At 48.2% G+C, this 13,075-nt stretch overlaps 1 protein-coding gene across 13 annotated transcripts in view; it reads left to right on the top strand.

The window, feature by feature from the left end:
• BRD4 (bromodomain containing 4) overlaps positions 1-13,075 on the top strand; it is an 82,897-nt gene that overhangs the window by 35,246 nt on the left and 34,576 nt on the right. For 5 of the 13 annotated variants that reach the window (XM_022558766.2, XM_022558767.2, XM_022558765.3 and 2 more), the window contains one exon: positions 11,926-12,244. The exons of 2 other annotated variants lie outside the window; for them this stretch is intronic. In XM_022558766.2, the coding sequence (XP_022414474.1) occupies positions 11,960-12,244 (285 nt within the window). In that variant the 5' untranslated portion in view covers positions 11,926-11,959. Of the gene's footprint in view, positions 1-2,952; positions 3,238-10,723; positions 10,828-11,925; positions 12,245-13,075 lie in introns of those variants that run through there. 6 more of the 13 variants (XM_089905200.1, XM_022558768.2, XM_022558764.3 and 3 more) reach the window with 5 other exon arrangements.

Below are 13,075 nucleotides of genomic sequence, written 5' to 3'. Positions count from 1 at the left end.
TAATCCTAGTTTCTCACTCTTAGACATTTTCTTCACTTCAGTACTTTATCTTTAGTGAAGTGAACACCATCTCCCATTCTTGCTTCCTTGCAGATTCTTCTGTTCTCCATCGTTACCTATGCTTCCTTCCTACTGGGGAACTCTCATCTAGGCAGAGGAAGTGCCTGGCGTCACTGCCTGCCTTGGCTTTGCAATCTGCATGACTCTGTGGCTATATTGGAGTCCACCTCTCAAAGCAGGATTTTTCTACATGAAATAATAGCTTGTTTTGTTGGCATTTCATATTGTAGTGTCGGTTAATCTCAGTGTTACATACACCAGAACAGCTCTTTTGGAAAACAAAATCACTTAAAAATAAAAGGTTTAAAAGTAATGGCAGACAGAGAAGTAGGAGTAATAACTTTACAAGAGGCAACCAGAAGAAAATGTCAATCTTACCTTACCTATGAAGGGCACAACCTGAGACCTAGGTCAGTGGGAATGCAGAGTTTGAATTAATGGCACTGTATTTCTGTCAGTCTTCCAGCCTCTAACTTGGAGACTTGGCCAGGTCAAGCCTGCTTTGAGAAGCAGTGCCTGGAGGCCAGCTCACCAGGTAAAGAGGCAGACAGATCAAAAGATCACACTAACAGGTCAGTGGGGGCTTGTGAAAGGGGGCAGATTGTTAGTTGGTTGTTTTTTGTTGTTGTTGTTTTTAATTAATTTATTTTTTCTTGGCTGTGTTGGGTCTTTGTTGCTGCGCGCGGGCTTTCTCTAGTTGCGGCGAGCAGGGGCTACTCTTTGTTGCAGTGCACAGGCTTCTCATTGCGGTGGATTCTCATTGTGGAGCATGGGCTCTAGGCACGTGGGCTTCAGTAGTTGCGGCACACAGGCTCAGTAGGTGTGGCTCACGGGCTCTAGAGCACAGGCTCAGTAGTTGTGGCGCACGGGCTCAGTTGCTCTGCGGCATGTGGGATCTTCCCAGACCAGGGCTCGAACCCGTGTCCCCTGCATTGTCAGGCGGATTCTCTACCACTGCGCCATCAGGGAAGCCTCAGTTCGTTGGTTTTTAAATGTAAATAGGTGTAGTGGTCCACAGACCCACCACCATATCCCACTTCATTTTATGGTTTCGCGTACTCACCCACTTGTACATCTTTACCTAATTTCATCTGTATTGTGCATTTTGCTTTTCTAACATAGCATTTTGTCACCTACATTTCCCTCACCTTGACGCAAAGTCTAGAAATCTATGGAACGGGTTGCAAACTGAGGCCTGTGGGCCAGTCTGAATTTTATCGGCACACGGCCATATAGCTATTTGTCTAAAGATTGTTAGCAGGCTGCTTTCATGATACGGCAACGGTAGAATGAGGAATTGTAAAGACTGTATGTCTTGCACAGCTGAGTATATTTGCTGTCTGGCCCTTTGTAGGAAAAATTAGCCTCCCCCTGCTGTTTTAGTAGTTTTGATCTTCTCCATATCAAAGTTTTGCTTTCTTTTTAACTGCATGCCCATCTCAGGAACATTTTAAATTCACACATTGTCTGCCCAGATTTAACCATCAACACCATGATGTAAACCTTGTCACGGTGGAACCTTTTACTGTACCTCCAGCTGCTGGCAACTTTCATAGGGAAAAGATGGTGCACAACTTTCACTGCCCCTAATTTAATGTGCCTGCTGATTGGTTTCTAAAGCAAAGGGACTGGAATTCTCATTGACGGGGCGGGGTTTGTGGCCTGCTGGGGTCTGGCTCCTGGTCTTCCTGGCTGCAGGGTCCTTGTGGGCCTGGTTCCCTCCAATGGGGGACAGAGAGCTAGAGTGTGTCTACACACCCTTAGCAGGAAGGCTAGCTCATCTCCGCTTTGGGTCGCCTGGTTCAAGGCAGCTGCCAGCTTGAGTCTGAGGTGATGGGGCCCTGCTTGGCAAGTCCAGGGGGCAGGGGGACGGGGCATGTACAAGCTGCATGAAGGAGGATTAAGGCTTCTAAGAGCTGCCTCAGCACACAGCCACTGGCCAGGCTCCAGACACGTCAGTCTGGCTGATGACACGAGCACTGTTCTCAGCAGCCGCCTGAGCCGGTCAGATGGAAAAGTAATCCTGTTTGTGCTTCCCTTCTGACACAGATCACACTGTGGAACGGGCCTTCACTGTGAATGGGAAGTAGCTCCTGCTCTGGGAGCAGGAGGAAAACATACCTTCTGATATTAGTGTTCCATAGCCAGTGTAACTAACATTTCAAGGAAGATGTTCCTAGCACAGGATAAGATTTACTGCAGATTGACTAGTATTGAGAAATTGCCAGGTTTTTACCAAAGTCAGGGTCCCCCATCCCCTTCTCTCTCTGTGGTTAGACTCTTTCTCTTGCCTCCCAAGTGATTCTTTATAAGAGAACCTTGCAGTGATGGGGAAGGGTCCTCCTTTGTCTGAAGGGTGAATGCTACTGTGAACTTGTAATTTCTTGAGAGACTGGGATCAGCTGGCATTGGCCAGCATTTTTCTTGGCATGAAACAAATTCAAGCCATAGCCACTCTGACCATTTACTGCTTGGGAAGCATAAATAATTTGGTCTCCACTCCTTGACACCCCCCCCCATGGCATCAGCAGGGAAGTGTACCGCTGATTTCACCCATGATGTGGGCCAATTCACAGATGGCCAGGTGCTGCGAGAATTATCTTGACTTTGATTTGTTTGCGGGGGTGAAATTCTTTGGAACTTGCTTGAGGGTCATGTGACATTCAGCTGCTTCTGCAGAGAGGGAAAGTCTGTTGATTAATACATGCCAGGACATGGATGTGGGGTGCCCTCAGCCAAACAACAGACCCTCTGGGCCCAGCAGTTGATTAGGCCTTTGCCCCTGGGCTTGGTGAGCAGAGGCAGCTGTGGAGCAGAGCACTCAAGAGACAGACAACCCTAGGTGACCTTCTGCTGACCAGACCACCACCCACTCTGTTTCTTTGTTGCCAGGAGGATGAAGATGAAGGTGATGATGCCACCAGCTCCCATGTAGGCTTGCTGTGAGGATTAAATAAGTGTTCAGTACAGGGCGTCAGCCCAGGAAGCAGCAGTTACATACTGGCGAGCTTATCTAGGCCCTAGCAGAGATGTGTGTGTTGGTAGCTCACATAAAGCTCTGCTGAGTATGGTCACTGTATTTCATGGGAGAGTTCATGAAGCTTTCCAGTTAATCTGCACTGTTCCTGCCTTCCCTTGCATCTTGCTCCCGGCGTGCTGTATCACTTTAGGATGGAGGTGAGTGAATAGACAGGACAGAGTCAAGGTGGGGTCACTGGGCTTCGTGGGCCCTCTGGGACACCAGGAGTTAAGGTGGAACTACAAGTACAGAGTGTAACTGTCAGCCTCTCACAATGGACAGAACTGGAACTGAATCTCCAGGAATCAGCCTTTCTCTTTTCCTCTGTTGCTTGCTTTCAGAAGCCTAGACCCAAGCCTACCCCATGTCTGTCTCGCCTCCTAATCTCCAGGAAAGAAAGTGTTTCTGTTGAAATTTGAAAAACATTGCAATTGTGTTGGCTGCTAAATACTATCTGTCCTTAGATGAGTTGGAATGATAGCAAACAGTATCCTTGAAAGCAGGAGTGCTTAATCAGGGGTCTATAAACATAGGAAAAGAACTGACATTTTTATTTTCATTAGCCCACCCAGAGGTTCCCAAACTTTCTTGGTTCACAGCATCATTAGCATCTCAATTTTTTCATCATGATCTTAGGCCAAAGGAAATACCTAACAATTTTGTTTATTAGGTAGTTAGATACAAACAACTGAATAAATACTAATGTCCCAACAATGGTATAGCTGTTTTGGAGGGGAGGGCACATAAATTGAAGGGAAAAATATGATATTCTTGGATTACTACAGCCAGTTCCTTATGGAATGTGTGTGCCTGTTGGGTACCGCACAACTCCTCAAACCTTAGAACCCAGAACCTTAGACACCTGCCATCCACATTTCCTATCCCACGTTAGTTTTTACATGGTACAGTTGTCCCTTGGTATCAGTGGGGGATTCATTCTAGGACACATATAACAGACACACACTGCTAGGCACCCAAATCCGCAGGTTCTCGAGTCCCTTATATTGCAGCAACATGGATGGACCTAGAGATTTATATTAAGTGAAGTAAGTCAGACAGAGAAAGACACATGTTGCTTATATGTGGAATCTAAAAAAATGATACAAATGAACTCACAAAACAGAAAGAGTCACAGGTGTAGAAAACAAATTTACGGTTACCAGTGGCGAAAGGGGAGGGGAGGGATAAATTGGGAGATTGGGATTGACATATACACACTACTATGTATAATACAGATAGCTAATAAGGACCTACTGTATAGCACAGGGAATTCTACTCAGTACTCTGTAATGGCCTATATGGGAAAAGAATCTTAAAAAGAGTGGATGTATGTATACGTATAACTGATTCACTTTGCTGTACAGCAGAAACTAACACAACATTGAAAATCAGCTATACTCCAGTAAAAAAAAATTTTTTTAAATGGCATAGTGTTTGCATGTCCTCTGTCCTGTACTTTAAGTCATCTCTAGGTTACTTATACCTAATACAATGTAAGCACTATATAAATAATTGTAAACACTGTGTAAACTCTATGTAAATAGTTGCCAGTGCACAGCAAATTCAAGTTTTGCTTTTTGGAACTTTCTAGAATGTTTCCCCCCAAATATTTTTGATCTGCTGTTGGTTGAATCTGCAGACACCAAGGGCCAACTATTTGCTTTTTATCACAGCAACCTAAATTCAGGCTTTGTAAGATATGATACTGTCGAAAGGAATCTGGTGCAGTCTAACATTATGAATTACCTTGTGCTGCTGGTTCCCACAGTGCCTCTCTGAGTTACTGTAACACCCTGTGGTCCTTCAACACTCAGTTTGGGAACCAGGACACTGACCATCTAATGTCTCTTCATCTTCTTCTTCTTATTCCTGTAAACTGGGAATATGTTTGGAGTAGATCCAGAAATTAGACACACAGTTGGGTCATGCAGCCTTCTTTGGTTGGAAACAGTAGGTGAAATTCTCTTCCTGTCCCTTGACCTTCAACTATCTCAACACAGTACCTGCTGGCTCCCACCTCGACCACAGATCAGTGTGAAAACAGAGAGGGAACAGCATATATTTGGATCTTTCAGATGTAAAACTTTTGAAGACGGTATACTTTGTCGTGAGAATCCAATTAATTCCTCCATATCTGCAGATAGATTTATAAGTTTGAGTTTTCAGCCTCCTTTCCCCATTGAGCCATGGTGCTGAGAGCCATTCATTTCCTGTAGGACTGAGAGCACACAGAGAGCACCCTGCGTGCACCCTCATTGATTAACTCTGTCCCCACGCATCCCATCTTTTGCACCTGTTGTAAACAGCGTGCTGCTGTGTGCAGGTATAGTTGAGGATGAACTTACTATTCCCTACCCCACAGTCTGGGACTTGTGAAGAACAAAAGCCCGACATGGTCACATGGCCCTTGCACTGTCCCATCCTGCCTGTCCTCCTTTAAGCTCTTCGTATGCACTGGTATCTCTCCTGCCTACAGACCTGTGCCTGTGTTATTGCATCAGTTGTGCCTTCCCCTGTCCATCACAAGCCTTGTCCCTCTCTACCTTACCCACCACAGGAGTGCACACCCTCTCTGTCCATGGCCACAGCAACCCTGCCATTCTTTTTCACAATACTCACCCAGGTATTGCTTAATCACTCAAAGAACATCATGTCGACTGCAGAGTCCCTAAGCCTGGCATGTAGCTCAGATGAGATGCATTGGCTGAGCAATTTTCCGTGTGAGACTGTGAGCTGATTTCCTTTTCCAGAGCTTTGAAATTGAGCTAGAAGCCCCAGGGTGACAATCGTGTGGTCACTGTAGCCCCTGAGTCGTTCACTGAGTACTTGCTGTGTACTGAAAGGACAAGAGGAAAGTAAAGCTGGCCCTGCCCTTGGGCTCCCAGGTGTGTGTGTGGGGGGGGGCTGACCATCAGAGTCACTAGACAGAGATCAGGGAGGCACCAGGTACAGCAAATGAAAGGCATGAAGGTGACAGAGAAGGTGCCAGTTGTGGCCACCATGTTGTTCGGAGTGTTGATGTCAGGGGCTGGGACAGTGCAGGGTAGAGGCGACCACTGTGGGAAGAATTTACCCAAGGTGTCAACCCAGTTGGATCTGTGCCTTAGAAGAGTCGTCCTGTGTGGCTTTCACATAGCGCTGCTCACCAGTGCCTCTCTTTCTTGGCCCACAACAGACTAGAGATTCTGGTGTTTTGCTGCAATATGCATGAATGGCTTCTTAAAGTTTCCCAAGGAGTTTACTTGCCCACAGTCCTGGGAGGGCTGAGCTGCAAGCTACAAACTGTCTGGGTGTGGTTTCTTGAGGTGCGAGTCCTGCCTGGGCCCCAAGTGGGTACAGAACAGAAGTCCAAAGCATCCCATGATTATCCCCATGGCTCAGTTTTCGTATTTCATGATCCCTCACATCGGGGCCATGGGTGTCACCTGTCATTGGTTGTCCTCAGAGCGTCGTAAGACAAACTGATATATTTATGGATCCCATCTCATCTGTCAAAAGCACGTTATCATGCCTTCTCATTTGAGCTGGCAACCTCCAGCATTTTTTTTCCTTATAAATTGACCTCAGTTGTTACAAGTATGTGGGTCTTGTGCTTAGTTTTTCATGTTACTTAAGATGGGCCAGCCCATCCTGGATGTTTGCATTGGACGCTCCTGGGGGTGCATGTTCAACTCACAAATGGGGATTTCTCAAAGCTCAACTGAAACTTCCCAGGAATCGTGTCAAATTATGGGCCACAGCAGCCCATAATAGAAGTGGCCTATCTTTCCACTTCCTGGGTAAGTTACTTCTCTGTGCCCTGGTTTCCTTATCTTTAAAGTGAGGATGAGGCTAGAAGCAATCCCAGAGTTGTGAGGATATAAATGTCACTGTCAGATGTGAGCTGGCAGGCTAAAAAGGGTGTTTTAGCCTCTGTGGTAGAGGTAGTGATTTAAAGCAGAGATAAGACAAAGTTAAAGGGTCAGATTTTCTGTAGAAAAAGGTCTGTTCGTTTTCTGAGCAGAAAATTCAGCTTCCTTGGCTCAAGGGCCCATGTGGGCCTGGCTTGAAGGTGAAGGAAAGTGATTGTGTCCAGAGTCCTCCATCCTTTGGCTTTGCTGAGAGTCCATTTGGAGAGAGAACAGGCACAGCCCAGCCCGGAAGCTCCAGAAGTCATTTATCTTGATTTCAGCTTGCCTCAGGGACACTGCTTGAAGGGTTCCAGAATGTCATTACTTAATAGGAAATTTATGGGGCTGCTTCCTCCTGGTGGGATGGGCTTGTCTCGCTCCCCTCCCTCCCCCCAGCAACCTGCGTCCTTGTGGCTGACAGAGCTCCACTGTCCTAGGGCCAGAGCATCTCCTTCAGGGTGGGGCTGCTCCTGTCCTTTGTGTGCCATAGCTCACCTGGCACATGCTTGGCTGTGTAATTCCTGGGCTGCTTTCTAGGAGACCTCTAATAGTGGAAACCAAACTGCACATCATTCTTGATCCTCACTTAATGAGATCCTCACTTAATATCACCCTCCCTCCCATGCTTGCTTCTCCAGCACATCCAAGACTCCCTTCCTGATGGAGCCAGAGTTACATTCATCCCCTTTTGCTCCTTTGGACATGTTGATCCTGCTGCATGAAAACCCCTCTCCCAAACGACTCCAGGTGTCCTTAAACCCCAGTGACGTATTTCCTTCTCTGTGGTGCTGCCCCTCTGTCAATACTTGTGTCCAAGCACTCAGCATATCCTGTATCTTTCTGTATCTGATTTGTGGCCACCGTCTCCCCCTTCTGTCTTACTAGCCCCAAACCCCAGTTTCTGTTGTTGCCCAATAAATGATCGTCCCCATCCACTTACCTATGGAGGGTTTGCGAGGGAGAGCTCCATAGTCTCTGCCATCTTGTGGATGCCTCTCCGTCCTCCCTCCCTCCAGCAGTTTTCTACAAATTCTCCTAGCCCACTGGCTTCCCCACCTGGAATCTGCAGTAAGTCTTGGCTGGCTGTCCTCTGGAGAGGGTCACAGAGTGAGGCCACAGGCCAGGCTGCCCTCACCACTCCCACTTTATCCTTGTCCTTCCCTGTCTTGATACTTGCATCCTTAACTGTGGGGTTTTTTTTCTTTTTTTTAAAAATGAGTTTACTGTTTTGTTTATAGTACCTTTATTTTGAAAGGAAGCTAAATCAGGAGCCACACATGGATATCAGTAAAATTAAAAACCACGAGAACAGGGCTTCCTGGGTGGCGCAGTGGTTGAGAGTCTGCCTGCCGATGCAGGGGACACGGGTTCGTGCCCCAGTCCGGGAGGATCCCACATGCCGCGGAGTGTCTGGGCCCGTGAGCCATGGCCGCTGGGCCTGTGTGTCTGGAGCCTGTGCTCCGCAGCGGGAGAGGCCACAACAGTGAGAGGCCCGCGTACTGCAAAAAAAACCAAAACCACGAGAACAAAACAGTGATGTTAAATTCCATCCAAATAATAGTATCGTCTGCTGACACCTCTGAGCACAACCTTTCACACTGGCACAAACAGGGACTTTCCTTGTCAGTGCTGGAAGGAGAATAAAAAGAAATGAAAAGAGGGGAGTAAGTAATTAAATGCCATCTACCTAAAGGCAGTCTGTGCTTCCCTGGTGGCTTCAGGGGCACAGTTCTGTGAACCCTCCCATGGCCCCACCTGAGCCCTAGCATGTCACTCTGCAGGTGGCTATAGACACTGCTTCTCTGAGATTGAGGTCCCACTCCTTATCAACTAAACCTCATAACTTGGAGAAATCTTTTCTCTTTTCCTTGCCCAGTCACTTTAGGAATGAAGGCATGCTTTTTGTCTGCAAAGCTCCATGCACAGCCAAACGCAGCTTCCAGGTACTGCCTCCTTCTGTCGCCTCCTTAGGCTACCCTCACATCCTGCCTTAGGTCAGCAGTGACATGCTCTCAGCCAGATTCCTCCCTTCCTCCCACATTACACTCAGTGTGGAGTGATTCAGCCTAGCCCCTTGTTCTCTCTTCCCTCTGTTCTCTTCTCTGAGCAAGCCCTTTCTGATGATTCTACACCTTATCCCAGCCTTTGGATGCTCCCTCTCCCTGGATCTGTATGTGGCCTCATCCTGCTTTCTTTGGGGTATGTTTACTCAAGTCAGGGCTCCAGGATCCACCCTGTCCTTTCCAAGCTCCCAGCCAGGTGCACTTCATGTACCTCCCTTCCACCAGTAGCACCTCCATCCCCGCTGTCCCACCTTGATTCATTGCATGACACTTCTTCCCAGGACCACATGGTGCTTAGTTCTGGCCATACTTGTACCAGAAGTACCCCTGATGGGAAAAGGAAAGTGCCTTGTATCCCCAGAGCCTGAAGCAGGCCTATCCAGTCATGTCTGCCTTTGGAAACTATTGTAGTCCACAATGCTCCTTCGAGGTTGTTGTGCTATTGCAAAGTTTCATCAGTTCGTCATCAAATTAAGTTGCTTCGGGAAATGTCCTTCCGTGGTCCTGAACTCCTAGCACACTGCTCTCTTGGCTTCAGGGATGCTTTCACGGGCTGCTGGCCAGCCAGTCTCCACCTCCAGTCCCCATCACGTTCTTATGCCAGATGCCCATTTGGTTTTAGCTTTGGGTGTCCCTTCCCCATCTCTAGCACCGTGTGTGTAAGAGAGGTACCAGGGATCGGCTTTGCACCTACAAACCCTCCTTCCTGTAAGTGTTCTTCCTGGGCTGGTGTTCTCCGTGTAGAAAACTTAGAAGTTGTCATAGAGCTGTCCCTTCCCTCGTGGGTCTTGGGAGTTACCTGGGAGGGCGTAAACTCTAAATTCTTGCTGGCATCTTGAAAGCAGTTGGACATCATTAAATAGTTAAGTTTAGCATCAGATGCAAGACCACATCTAGACACCTAACTCACTGCTGTAACACGCCCTTCCTCCAGCACTGGACAATTGCTAAGATCCGGAGTCTTTTGCATGCAGTGGCCATGGGCTGCTCCTGCACAGGTTCCCGCCCTGCGGCAGCGTTTTCCTTGGGGCAGCACTCTCTTCATGTGTGCTCTCTGGCCATTTGATAGCTAGACCTGTAATCAACCAGAGCACCCTGGAAGGAAAGCGATCTCCTTGGCCATGTCAGTTTTGTCAGGCCTCGGGCCAAGAGGTCCAGCTCTCCACAGCCCCCCATGATGAACTCACCACTGAGTTGCTTTTACATAGCAAGTTCTCCCCTTGTGCTTTAAAATTCGGTAATTTGCTGGAACTGCATTTACAGAAACCACTGTGAGAACCTTGTTTCAAATTACACTTGGACTGAATTATAAAGTAATTCATCAGCAACTAGAGTGCCTAGTATGTGCTAAGTGTGTTCCAGAAAGAAAGCTGTGACAGAGACAGCCAGCTTGCTGTGTTTTTTCTTGTGCCCTCTGCCTACCAGCTCCTGTGGTCCTAAAAATCTTCCCTCTTTTCCTAAGCCCTTGCCTGACTTCGTCAGCCACAGAGGTTTTCTTACCCTCACTGAACTCCTAGGTTTATTACTGGAGTTGCTCATTACATGCAGGCAGCTCCTAGCTTACTTTCAGTCTTTCTTCCTGCAGGGACTGATCATTCCTTTTTCTTGCCCTCAGAAAGGTGTCGGGAAAATAGTGCACAAAAAGTGCAGATGGTCAGTACTTCTGAGCAGATGTTTCTTCTCATTAATAGAGTGAAGAAACTCGGCATTCTGAGTAAGGGGTGAGTTAGTGCAGGGGTCCCCAACCCCCAGCATCGGTCCGCGGGCTGTTAGGAACCGGGCTGCACAGCAAGAGGTGAGCGGCGGGCCAGCGAGTGAAGCTTCATCTGTTTCTCCCCATCTCTCACATTACCACCTGAACCATATCCCCAGCCCCCACCCCCACCCCGCCTTCCGTGGAAAAATTGTCTTCCACGAAACCAGTCCCTGGTGCCAAAAAGGTTGGGGACCACTGGGTTAGTGTGTTTCTGAGGGACAGTTTGACATTAAAAACATGAACCCACTGCCCTGTGGTTGTCTTGTTAGAATAACTGGACAGGTGCACAAAGTCGCCCTTGCAGTGATGCTCATGGTGTGTCTTGAAGCATGTGTTGTTGAGGGCAGTGCACAGGACAGAGTGCTAATAAGGCACTGATGGAGGGGGGATGCTCACGTGCCACCCCCAAGCCCCTAGCGGATCACAGGAGGTGCCCCTCTACACCTTTATAAATAAGCTTTGAAAAGCTGGTTAATAGAACAGTAGGTCAAGTATGGATTCATTTTTATGTTACCACAGTTACCTTGTGGTATTTCTGTAATCAGCAAACATATTATTTAAGTTACCAAGAAAACGTTCTTCATAAGCGTGAGCACTCAGCAGTGGACTGCGTGGGCTAGTCAGGAGTGGGCAGCCTGGCCTTCCTGCTCCGTCCTGCCTGGCCCCCACTCACCAAGTGGAATTACTCACTTGGCTAGATGCTTCATGAGCCACAGATACAAATAAGAATTTTAATGAAAATGACATGATTTGGGGCTTGCAAATCATCCTCTCTCATACACAGTGTCCCGTAAAAGCTCTCAGATGTGAAAACTTGGTTTGTCGCATATTGTACCCACTTCCCTGTGAACTCCATAGCTCCCACAGACCCTTCCAGCTCCTGGTTGACTCTAGACTCCATGTCCCGGCCCTCGGAGTTGGTACCTGATCTCTCTTCCCTACTGGATGATGAATCTTTGAGGAGCACACTCACTGGGGCCCTTTTAGTCAGTGCATGGAGTGTCTCCCCAGCCAACCTGATCAGTCTTCACCAGAGGAGCTCAGCCTTTGGAGGCCACAGCCCTGGGGGATGTGTCATTGTGAGTGGCACCCATCTGCTGCCTGGTCTCTGATGGTAGCTTTTCTCTTCCCTTGTAGAGTGCCCAGTGAAGAATGTGATGGGATCAGTAGCATGTCTGCGGAGAGCGGCCCTGGGACGAGATTGAGAAATCTGCCAGTAATGGGGGATGGACTAGAAACTACCCAAATGTCTACAACGCAGGCCCAGGCCCAACCCCAGCAAGCCAACACAGCCAGCACCAACCCCCCTCCCCCGGAGACTTCCAACCCCAACAAGCCCAAGAGGCAGACCAACCAACTGCAATATCTGCTCAAAGTGGTGCTCAAGACACTATGGAAACACCAGTTTGCGTGGCCTTTCCAGCAGCCTGTGGATGCCGTCAAGCTAAACCTCCCTGTGAGTAACTTGGGCAGGGTCCGGGGCTGCCGTCCTCAGGTCTCCTCCTGTGTTGCTCCTGGTGAGGGTGGACTTACGGGAGGGTGGAGATGCCTTTGGAGTCATTGTGAAAAGCGCGAGGTCCAGCTCTGAACTCCAGCCCCCACGAGGCCCTTGACAGTGGTTTCAGCAGTCCTGATGAATGGAAGTGGGGAAGGAGAGAAAACGTGCTCATTGGCCTAAATAATAACTGGTTTCTTTGATACTAGCATTCTGGGAAATATTCTGTAGAGATGTTGAAACGGGTAGAGGGCTGCTTGCAGCTTGCCTTTCAATTCCATGGGGAGCTAAAGTGGGGTCACTTGGTGGTCCGGGCCCTCCCTCCTCAGATGTGGTCGGCTCGCTTGGCCCAGTAGGTTCAGCAGACGTGGTTGGTCAGATTGTGAGAGGGACTGGCTTGCTGCAGTACCTCTTCTGGTACTGGTGCTGTCACCATCACCCAGAGCACAGGGCAGGGAAAGGTAGTAGAATAACTCCCAGGGAGCCAAGTACATGGAGGTGGCCTGGATGGAGAGAGGGAGTATGGGTGCAGCTTTGTCTCTGGCTGCCTCTGCACACCCCCTCACACCTGCCTGCCTTGTTGTGGCCATGCTGCACTTGCCTTTGTTCTTTTGTACCCCTGTTCCTCTCCTTTTTCCTTTGAGAGCTTTCCATTTGCCCACATTCCTAGCAAATGGTTCTGGAAACTCAACTTGTACCTTTAACTGAACCTCGGGAGCAAACAGGATAAATGTGTTAATTTTTTCCTTTCTTCAAAGCATCAAGGACTAATTGTCTTTAAATTGCCCTCTG

This window comes from Delphinapterus leucas, unplaced genomic scaffold (genome assembly GCF_059928025.1).
Source record: "Delphinapterus leucas isolate spDelLeu-1000000601 "Yukka" unplaced genomic scaffold, BTC_Dleu_Yukka2 spDelLeu_asBTCV2_sq25, whole genome shotgun sequence".
Classification (NCBI taxonomy): Eukaryota; Metazoa; Chordata; class Mammalia; order Artiodactyla; family Monodontidae; genus Delphinapterus; species Delphinapterus leucas.
This window is presented reverse-complemented; position numbering and strand designations above follow the sequence as displayed.